This window comes from Anoplophora glabripennis, unplaced genomic scaffold (assembly GCF_000390285.2).
Source record: "Anoplophora glabripennis isolate ALB-LARVAE unplaced genomic scaffold, Agla_2.0 scaffold87, whole genome shotgun sequence".
Classification (NCBI taxonomy): Eukaryota; Metazoa; Arthropoda; class Insecta; order Coleoptera; family Cerambycidae; genus Anoplophora; species Anoplophora glabripennis.
Window position 1 is genome coordinate 1,254,184 of NW_019416928.1, and position 10,477 is coordinate 1,264,660.

General features: G+C 31.2%; 3 protein-coding genes across 8 annotated transcripts; all 3 read right to left on the reverse strand.

Moving 5' to 3' along the window:
* LOC108907176 (crossover junction endonuclease EME1) lies at positions 1-2,887 on the reverse strand. Its single transcript, XM_018710725.2, has 6 exons — positions 2,358-2,887; positions 1,990-2,294; positions 1,778-1,936; positions 1,417-1,718; positions 400-595; positions 1-184 (listed from the first exon to the last, which is right to left on the reverse strand). Exons 1-6 carry the CDS (start codon positions 2,569-2,571, stop codon positions 32-34), a joined length of 1,329 nt encoding a protein of 442 aa, XP_018566241.1. The 5' UTR covers positions 2,572-2,887; the 3' UTR covers positions 1-31.
* Positions 2,888-4,300: 1,413 nt separating this feature from the next.
* Positions 4,301-4,684, reverse strand: LOC108907180 (putative thiosulfate sulfurtransferase, mitochondrial). The gene is made up of 2 exons (XM_023455705.1): positions 4,470-4,684; positions 4,301-4,416 (listed from the first exon to the last, which is right to left on the reverse strand). The coding sequence occupies exons 1-2, from the start codon at positions 4,658-4,660 to the stop codon at positions 4,356-4,358; spliced, it is 252 nt and encodes an 83-aa protein (XP_023311473.1). The 5' UTR covers positions 4,661-4,684; the 3' UTR covers positions 4,301-4,355.
* Positions 4,545-7,630, reverse strand: LOC111691292 (heat shock protein 67B2-like). 6 transcript variants are annotated; one of them, XM_023455702.1, is made up of 5 exons: positions 7,314-7,630; positions 7,058-7,246; positions 6,838-7,000; positions 6,666-6,760; positions 4,545-4,632 (listed from the first exon to the last, which is right to left on the reverse strand). In XM_023455702.1, exons 1-4 carry the CDS (start codon positions 7,402-7,404, stop codon positions 6,688-6,690), a joined length of 516 nt encoding a protein of 171 aa, XP_023311470.1. In that variant the 5' UTR covers positions 7,405-7,630; the 3' UTR covers positions 4,545-4,632; positions 6,666-6,687. The 6 variants fall into 6 exon arrangements, with proteins under 6 accessions (XP_023311470.1, XP_023311468.1, XP_023311467.1 ...); XM_023455700.1 differs by lacking the exon at positions 4,545-4,632 and adding an exon at positions 4,914-5,042 and having other exon boundaries at positions 6,692-6,745; XM_023455699.1 differs by lacking the exon at positions 4,545-4,632 and adding an exon at positions 4,914-5,042 and having other exon boundaries at positions 6,692-6,760.
* Between the last annotated feature and the right edge of the window lie 2,847 nt (positions 7,631-10,477).

Here is a 10,477-nt window from a genome sequence, read left to right on the forward strand (position 1 = left end):
TAAAGTACAAAAGTATATTTATATTTATTAATTATAAAAATGTATTTTCAGTAGCACAAAAGAAATTATAACACTTTCTGCTTAGTTCGGGGCCAATTCTTCTACCTGAGATAAGGGGGCCTTGAGCCCTTCGGATAGATAAATCCTGAAGAAGGTCTACCTTCTTTTCAGAAATTTCGTAAGCCTAAAAATTTTTTTTTTAATATTTTAAAAATTAGTTTAAATTAACAATACTTTTAGTTCTATCACCTTGAAATAAAACTCTTTATTTGGGTGTTCTGTCACTCTTTATAAAAGATAACCCAAAATATATTGATGTTCAGTTAGAAATATAAAATGCAAAAACTAAATAAGTTGAACGTTCAATAAAAAATAGCCGTTCATTTAAAAAATTCTTACTTGGAATAGAGAAGCAGGAGTGGGATACACAGCAGTGATGGCTTCGGCAGTTTCCAAACGGGCCAATGGAAACATCGTCAACATTTGGTGCCATAAACGGCCCAATCCATTCCCATTTTTATCTATTTTGACAGTGTCTTTATTAGAATCATGAAAGTACTCGTTATGATGGTTATATTTTTCTTCTTTTTTTAATCTAAAACCGCATGATACTTTAATCACCTTTTATTTATTTTTTTTTTCTTAAAATTAGTTTATTGAAGATTTTCTCCAAAGTTTTGTTATTGTTTAGACACACTGAATTCAGAACCTTGTTTAAAATCCAACTTCTTTAAATTCAACTAAATTTTTATTGTTTATCCCGTCATATATTTTGAAGAACATTTCTTAGCGTCTTCCAAGAGAAATTTCCTCTTTTAAAAGAATCTTTGCCGTAAATCAACTTATTTCGGTGTGAAAGAGATACCCGAAGTGCATCTGAAGTTTAGACAACCGTCAGTGAAGACGTCGAAACGAATTTCGTCCTTCGGTGTCTTTTCTGGGACGTTCGGACCGCGGTTAGTGGTTGTTTTGCCTTTACGCACCGACTGGTTTTTCAGAGATGTTATTATAGTGATAAAACTTAATTTGAACTTTTTAAAATTTCTGTTTACATCTACATAGACCGAAACTTTCAAATACCCGTGGCTTCACTCACCCATAGGCCGCCATAGCTCAGTTTATAAACTTGCGACTGTTAAATCGAAGGTCCATGGTTGGAATCCCAAGAGGGTCGTACTTTTTTTTTTGAAAAACGTTAATATTTCCGTAAAAACTTTTACATAAGGATGTTTAAAACATTAAAATACATGGCACTTCAAAAAATGTATGTTATATTTACCAGCCGGTGGCAAGTACACCATGCAAGCACGAGCTAAATTCAAAACGGCAAATGCCAACTTGCACCTTCCCAGTTACAATATTATAGTCTCAAGTGAAACTGCAAAAATGTATTAAAAATAGAGATACCGAACTTACTTATATGGAATTTGCGATATGGCCTTAGTAACTTCCAATAGTATATCTGCTAAACTTTCAGCGTTTTCTGCGAAACGAAAATAAGCCTTGGTTGACATTTGAACTTCTATAATGGGCATTTCTTGAGGTGGTTTTGGTTTCTCCAAACCGACAACCACCACGGTCAATTGTTTATATTCGGTTAATGAAAAAACATTCCCTATATAAACCGTTAAAGTATCTTTCTTAATATGTTCCATAAATTCAGTTGCGTGGATAATCAACAAGAAATGGCTTTCGTTCACTTCTGATTCCCTTAAAACCTATGATATTACAACAGGCATAAATAACTACAATAAAGGTAATTTATATGTAAACCTACCTTATCGTCTATTGTTTGTATTTTTCTACTCCATGAGATAAGGTTTGGCAAAACTTGGGATTTAGTTCTAAAATTTATATCTCTTTTTTGAAATGCCTCTTTTAAAATAGTTCCATATTCATTATCGAACATATCTGGATCTATCTCAACTATTACATACTGAAAACAATTAAAACTGAATTTCCAACAAACCGGGAAATTATTCCACATACTTTAATACATTCCTCAGGTTTGATACTTTTTGCAACACTTTTTAGAGCATTCTTAATCATTTTCTGTTTTTGCAACGCTTCTTTTTTTCTTTCCTTTTCTATAGTTTTTGCAACTTTTCTCATTTCAGCATCTTGTAGTTTTTGAGATTTCTTCAATGTCTTTCCCTTTCGCTTACTCTCAATGTCCTGCTGCTTTTTTATCTCTACGGCCTCCTGTGGTTCCAGTTCGTCACACGATTTATTATTCAATTCAAGATCAATAACATCATCTTCTACGTCAAATGATTTAAATGCATAATTATCAACTAACAAAAGAAACATTGAAATCAGCTGAAAATGTTACAATTTGATCTCATAATATTGCTTACATGTAATTTTCGCTTGTTCATGTGAAGAATAAAGTTCTTCACTTAAATATTTGCCTTTACCATTAGAGTTATTCAAACTATAGGAAGAGGTAGTTGGGATAGTATATTTTTTTAATATATCTTCAATTTCAGAGTCACTAGGCTCATTATCTACTATTATTGTATCTTCTGAATCACTAGAAATATCCATTTTACTTTTTCTACAATTGGTCATGAAATAAAATGCCTATACACATCAATGTTAAATTAGTGCAAAACTACATATTACTGGTAATACTGGTATACTGTATGGTGTCTTTCTACGTTTGTCAACTGAATTTGATATTTTAACTAAATCTAGATTGGGGTTGCCGAGGTATAAAATGTATAAGAAAATTAATTATCTGTTGCTAAGTTTAGTTATATCTAATTTAATATCTATTTAAATATAAATAATAAATCGATCAATTTTTGTGGTGTTACAATTAAACTACAACAGAGAAAGAGTCACATAACACTAGTGATGGGAGTGATGGGACAATTCGAAAGCAAGAATCGATATCCATTCGATTCTTAAAAGTTCTCGCTGTTCTCGAGAACTTTTATGCCGGCATTCGAATACTTGAGAATTCATCATGAGATTTCGAGTATCCCTCAGGACAGGCAGATAGATGGACTAGACACTAGGCGAATGTGCTTTAGAGGCCAAAATTGAATGTTTTTTAAGATTTGTTGTATTGCCAAATAATTTAAACCTTTTACTTATTTATTTATTACTTTTTTTAAAATAAAATCCCAAACTAATGATTTGCAGCCAGGCATCATTTTAAAAATAAGAATTCAATAATTATAAAATAACTAAAAACATTAATATTTAATAACGGAAAATGCTCCGTGAAACAAACCACATCTCTCGTTCGTTGCGAGGTTTACCTTAATTACTAACTGCTAAGCTACCATCGATGCGAGTACGAATAAAAATATCCCAATGATGCATTCGAATCAACATCGTGTCGCCGACATAGACCGATTCTGCATTGCCGCTGTTCTCGAGTCCTGTTCTCGGATACTCATTCGGTCTTGGTCCCCCCTGCCCGCTAACCTTTTCTGTTTCAGAGACAGCCAGGATCAAGAAACGAAGACAACGACACACACACATACACACCCCCCATTCCCTCCTTTCCCCTCCCCTCCCGCGCTGGGCTAAGGGCCACCTTAGCAAAGCGCATCCCAGTCTGCATAGCCGCACTACCCTACCCAACCATACCACACATAAACATGACACTACCCCCGGGGTTTACACAGACGAGCCGGCGAAGCAAGAAGAGCGCCAGAAGAAAGGGCCCTAGCCGGCGGGGCCCAGCCAGGACAAAAGGAGGTCCCACAAAGCGCCTACACCGGCCGCATTTGCGGTCGGGGTAGACGACGGATGGGGCCCACCTACGAAAGCTGTCCAGGCCTACACGAGATGAGGCAGGATAAAGAGGGATAATCCCCCTCGACCCTCGATCCCAAATCATTGAGGCCAATTTCTAGCCATGGAATAATGGCGCGAGTTATACCATGATTTGTTTTAATGTTTGAAATAAAAGGGAACTTTGATAAAATATATAAATTAGGTACTAAATTAATAATAAACGTTAATTTTTTTAGGCTAGTCGCTACAATTAAGTGAAAAGTTAGGTTAGGTCAAATTAAGTTTTTCTGTCGTAAAAACATAGGAAAAATACCCAAATCGTATGAATCAATTTATGGCCTTCGTCACACAAAAAATGCGTTCACCTGTGTGCAAAAATGCTAGTTGTTCGTAGACGGTAGTGGATTATAACTATATACTATTCAAATTGTTTATTGCGGGAGTTATTTTACTTTCTGAATGATTAAAGTTTAACATTACTCTTTTTTCATAAACATAATAAAATACATATGTTAAGTATTTGCTTTATTTGTAAATATCAGCGTCATCGATATATACAAAAAATGAAAAACACAAGGCACACAAAATACAAAATGGTAATCCTAAGCTGATAATTTAGTGTGTTTTTCCCAGTCTAACCAACTCCCCAAATAACGACTGACACTAAAATAATACAAATTATAATTTATTGTATTTTATTTATTTAATGTACATACCTTTTGTAACCTAAAGAAATTGCCTTTTCTTGGGCTAAATGAGCCCGCCTACCAGACTTGCACGAGAAAATTATATTGAAGTTTTTATCAGGTTTTTTTCTGCCATATGTTTTTTTAAAGTCATTTGCTGAGACTTTTGTTAGTACGTTCTCCAAATCATTCACTAAAAATGATGGAAATATAACAAACATGATTTTTATAAAATGATGGGAGACATTATAGTAATCTACGTTAGGCTATCGATATTGTTAGAAACACTTCCGGCCTGAAGAAGTAGGTAATAAATGTAGGAAGTATTATACGTTTTTTTGTGAAAATGGTTTTCTAAGTTGTCGCCTTACAATAATTAGATATATGAAACATACATGGTATATTAATTGAACCTGGTATGGACCCTTGTTCTGCCAATTCAGAGGGTTCTCTAACATCTATGAGAATATAATGAGGATCATCTTTCAGTTTATTCACTTCTTCAAGGAAACTGTCTTGTACCGTTCATCAGAGATTAATGTTGATTTGCGTTCATTATCTTTATTTTCTTCTATGGAGTCACATGTCACATGTATATTTAAGCTATAGGTTATTTCAAATTATTTAAGTTAAAATTCATGGGTAAGTACATAAAATCATGGTGATACTTACAAACACACAAAAGAAAGAAACTTGAAGAAATAACTGTTATTTCTTCCGGTAAATATCATCGTGAATAATAAATTATTTATTTCTAATTGTATCTTAGCAATGTTGAAAGCAAAAGATTTATTGTTTTTAAAATATGTTAGGTGGGTTTCATAAAGTTCTTTAATTCTTTTGTTGAGTTATATACAGAGGGTGTAACATATAGGTTGGGAATAAATTAAACAGTGGATTTTTTATTTTAAAAAATAAATATTTGTCATATAAAATTATGCTCTAGGGGTTTTCTTTTCCAAGCTACAGGGTGTTAAAAAAATTAAAAAAATTTAATTTTTTAATATCATTTTCAATGCAAAAATCTTTTTTCAATGCCTATTTGACCATGTTCGGTGGCTGAGTCAAAGCGTACTTCATAATGCTTTTGTTATTTTTATATTCCTCTGTTAGCAGTGGGATAAAATGGTATTTACAAAAGTTTTATTTACGGAAAAATTACAAGAGCTAGAAATAAAACGCAAGAGGGTAATCTTGTTTAAAATAAAAAGTAGATCATAAACAAATATTAAAAAGATGTTTTTACCAGTGGCGTACCACAATTTTCTTTGAAAAAACTTATGGTACAATCCGTACGCGCGCCACTGAGTAACTTACAAAGTCAATTTTTTTCCTGTAACTAGGGGATTATCAAATTAAGCTAAGGCTAAAATTTCGTTCCATTATCTTATAATGTTCGAAATTTATTGGAGAAACTTTTTAGCGCCCTGTAGCTTGGAAAAGAAAACCCGTAGAGCATAACTTCATATGACAAAAAATTATTTTTTAAACCAAAGAATCCACCGTTTAATTTATTCCCAACCTTTAAGTTACACCCAGTATATTATGTACCATTTGCAATGGAATTACAGAAAATAATAACTGAATTTCATATTTTGGAAAAATTACTTACTTTATAATCAATAATTTGGCGGGAAAATTTAAAAATGCGATTGAATAGTAGCTTTCAGCACATCAAAAATTAATGTGAAAAAGGATTCAGAAATTAATTTTAGAATATTAAAATTGGCACTAAAATTATTTAGTTTGATTAAAATTGTTCATTATTTTAATTATTACATATTGTTATAATAATGTAACTAAATAAAATTAAATGAAAAATAATTAAAAATTTTAATCAAATTAGATAATATTTTTTATCTTTTTTTTTGGTTTTTATAAATAGCAACAATTATAAGTACCTACCTATATTTATTATAGTGAAAATATATTTTTTTCTAAATCGATATAGTTTTGATTCAAAAGTTTTAATAGGTAGGTATAGGTATTGTTGATAAATTTCTACTTTTTTTTAATCATACAATAAAATTAATATGTTCATTTTTGTTAGTGGAATATTAATGTAAATTTTTATTTCGTAGAATTAAACACGATCAATTTAACCTACTGGTGTACATAAATCAAAACAAATAAAATTAAAAATATGTCATTTGTTCACAAACTGTACATTGCAATATGAAATTACATTTATTTGTCTTGGTTTCTATATCTTACTCACATACTTACTCACATACAGAAGTATGTGATCTTACTCAGCATAATTCCTTTCACTCCAACCTGTCCATCCTCCTGCATAATTTTTTATACTAAAAAGAAAAAAACTATACTTATACTATATTTATACTAGAAAGAAAAGAAAATAATAAATATTCACCAAATATGAGAAACATTTATTTACTTTTTAAAACCTAATCTTTGACAAATTTCACATGCCGTTGCACTTCTTTTGCCCAATTTGCAGGAAAATATCAAGGGAAAGTGTTCATTGGGTTTTTCTCTTCCATACTTCTTTAAGAACTCTTCATTTGACATATCTCTCAATACACTTTCTAAATTTCCTACTGCAAAATATGGTTTTTAGGAAAAAATATATAAAAAATGTAGTTTTCGTTAGTTACAAGGTATATTAATACTTGATGGTAACACTCCAGTCTCGAGAAGCTCTTCTGGTTCTCTAACATCTATTAACAAAACTTTTTTTGATTTTTCTCTGCCAATTTCTCTAATTTCTTCATAAGTGGCAATGTTATGTTCATGAGTGGAATATCGAGTATAATTAATAGGTGGTTTAAGTTTTAAGTTTATATCTATAAAATATTTTGTTACATAAATATAATTACAATGAGACAATGACTAAAAAACCAATTTACTTACTACTGTGTACATTTTTGTAATTATTTCTAGTTATGGCACCGAATCTATAATTTTTATAAAATGTGCACAATGAAAATAACTTTCTGTTCATTCTAAAAAAAAGCACACAATCAAAAGCAAACAAGCAGAATGACCTATATTTACTGTTAGTTTATTTTTGTTTTAATTCTGTCTTCTGTCAGGGGACAGTTTTTAATTAAACAGTTCATTGTCTGGTCAGAACAGTAAAACAACTATATTCTCAACTTGAGAATCTCAAGCCCCAGAATAGAAAACTACTCAAGCCTTCACCCCAGATTAATTCAAACCTTCACTAGTTGAAGTTCTTAGCTGGTATTTGGAATGGTAAATTGCTCAACTAATTTGAGATCCGTCCGTCCTACAACCGTGCTCTGCCGGAATCAAAACAAACCCGTTGATTTGAAAACCTATTTTTAAAAAACTGAATGTTCTTACACAAAAACTTAGATCGGGCCATCATGTCAAATTCTGCTTTAAAAATATATATTTTTTTTCAAATGCAGTTTACTGATTACTAGAAAATTAGTACTACATATAAGCATTGCTATTTAAAATTTATATAGCGCAATACCTATACTTTCTCTAAAAGTAATAAGTTTAGAAAATAACCAAAAAACGTGTATTCCGTTGCACGTTTTGAATTTCGACTATTCTTCTTTTATGCAATATATGAGTGACATCACCATTGAATACGTTTTGAAACAATCTATAAATGTGGTTGGTCGGTTGGTCGCAAAAAAACAACTTAGATTTGAATAGTTGTGTCACAGACACAGGATGTATAAATATCAGAATGTAGGTAACTTCAAGTTGGAATTCTCGTTAATGTATGAATATAGGCTTTTTTTGCGAGTTAAGTAGTATGATGTTGTAGTCACATACTTCTTTAATATACCAAGCACTGCATATCTTATACATTAATTACCTTGTTCCCAAAAAGGAAGATAAAAAGTGTACATGTTGCACTTTGTCAATTTTGCGCAAGCTCGAAAATTTAGCGGGTTATTTCAAATGAAATTTAATAACTGATGCACTATTAACAGAGTAAAATTATCAATTATTATTTTTTATATCTAATCATACAACTTGTTAATTGTAATTTATGAGATTATATAGTGAATGTAAAATAAAATGGGTACAATAAAACTGAATCCAGAGAGAGAATAAAAGTAGTTTATTTATATAAAATAGGAAACACTTTTTGAAATTTAAAATCAATGCATCTTCACAAAAATTCGTATAAAAATACTCTATGTACAAATATACATAAAAATTATAACGAGTTATCGACCTTAACTAATATAATATAAATATACTATATAATATAATAACTAATATACTATAACTAATATAATATAAATATACTATATAAATAATAATAAAAATAAATCATATCAATCATATTAACCCAAGTGTTTCGTGATTCAATTTGATTTTCTAACATATGCTAAATATCAGGTCTTATTTTATTAAATATACAATGCAAAGCTAGTCAAGATCTTAGAACACATTGAATCAGTGCCGGTTTTAGATATAAATTGTCCCTAGGTATTCTTTTTCAAATAAAATAACTGATCCAGTTTGTGACCCAAACACAAGTACATTAAGTGTCGTTTCTCTATTTGAACATGATTACGTAAAAACCATGTTTGACCTTTCGCCGTATGAAGAAGATGTGGTATCATATATAGCGGCTTTGTAACTTCACAGGTTATAAAAATAATTTCTTGTGACATTTACAAAATATATATAAAGGGAAACTACTCTCCTCCTTTTAATATAAAACAGTAAGAGTTCACCATGAAATACGAAGTCTCATGCATTAGCAAAATGTGGAATTTCTAGCTACTGATTGGACACGTAAAAATTTGCTTTAGCCAATTTCATCAATACATTACCCTTAATTAATAAAAATCCTCATTATATATATTCATATTATTTTTTGCTAGATTTATCGCTTCATGCCAGTTTGTTCCTCTTTTCTTTAAGTCTTCTGCCACTACTTGGTCCCATGTTTTTTATGGGTCTGCCTCGTTTCCTTTCCTTTTTTTTTTGTTTGCCAAATCATTTTCAGCTGTCTTTCTATTCAAATTCATAATCATAACCTATCTTCGGAAATGACAATGACGTTAACCAACAAACCGACCAATGGGAAAATGAATCATAGCGCGTGCGTATAATACACAAAGTGCAACACTCCCACTTTTTGGCTTCAATTCCCTTTCAAAATGCTTTGTATACAGTGCAGGAAAGTACCGATGGCCTATCGGCGATAATTTTTAAGATGCAAGCGCACCAAGCGGCGAAAGCAGTAAGCTCCGAGACAAGGTAATTTTGACATTGCCGTTTGTGTTTACACATTCATTTGAACATTTGTCTTATTTGCCATTATTACTATTAATTTTGTTATCAAACTGCGGTTATTTGACTTTTGTGTTATTTTATAGGTTTCAAATATTTCATAAATAAATTGTAAGGCAAGTATTTATGTCTACTTTATTTGTCTCTAGCATAACAATTTAATGTACATTTTATTAGGTTATAACTATGAACTTATCCGTTGTGGAATACATTTTCTATTTACATATATGCCAACGAAAACTCTAGTTGTATATCAGAAAGAGAGGCAGTTTTTAACGCTGATGGTACTATATGGGAAAATTGGGCAAAGTTAATTTAAATTTAGAAATTTATATTGTTTCTGCAAACTAGTGCCCTTACTTACTAACAACCCTCATGAAATTCAGGGAGTACTATCTATCGGCAATAATATTTTGAAAATTTCTTCAATGGTTTGATGAAAACTGAATTCTGGATTTTTCTTGGACCATGAAGAGCAGCCTTAAACTGAACAATAATAGTTTGACAGTTTCTTCTTTCTATCCATAATTGCTGAAGTTTTCCTCACACTATTTTTTTAAAATAACAGCGTTTAAAAAACGAACACTAAACACAGTTTTAAATAAAATACAAAACGAAATGTCACACACAGAAGAAATGTTTACCTTGTTTCGTTAGTATCACCTGTCACCGCCAGAGGGCGAGCTCTTAGCAGCATTCGCGAATAAGAAGTTACGTGAGAGCGATAAAGCCATAGAAATCCATGTGATAGACAAGGATGGCTATAATGAATGCGTCTAATT

Coding starts and splice junctions, on each gene's coding strand:
- LOC111691292 (XM_023455699.1), bottom strand. CDS start 7,404: ATGAACAGAAAGTTATTTTCATTGTGCACATTTTATAAAAATTATAGA. Junction 7,001..7,057: donor ATCAAGTATTAATATACCTT/GTAACTAACGAA, acceptor CATATTTTGCAG/TAGGAAATTTAGAAAGTGTA. Junction 5,043..6,691: donor AGTGAAAGGAATTATGCTGA/GTAAGATCACAT, acceptor AATAACCTATAG/CTTAAATATACATGTGACAT.
- LOC108907176 (XM_018710725.2), bottom strand. CDS start 2,571: ATGACCAATTGTAGAAAAAGTAAAATGGATATTTCTAGTGATTCAGAA. Junction 1,937..1,989: donor AACCTGAGGAATGTATTAAA/GTATGTGGAATA, acceptor AATTGTTTTCAG/TATGTAATAGTTGAGATAGA. Junction 185..399: donor CTCCTGCTTCTCTATTCCAA/GTAAGAATTTTT, acceptor AAAAATTTTTAG/GCTTACGAAATTTCTGAAAA.
- LOC108907180 (XM_023455705.1), bottom strand. CDS start 4,660: ATGTTTGTTATATTTCCATCATTTTTAGTGAATGATTTGGAGAACGTA. Junction 4,417..4,469: donor ATTTCTTTAGGTTACAAAAG/GTATGTACATTA, acceptor GTATTATTTTAG/TGTCAGTCGTTATTTGGGGA.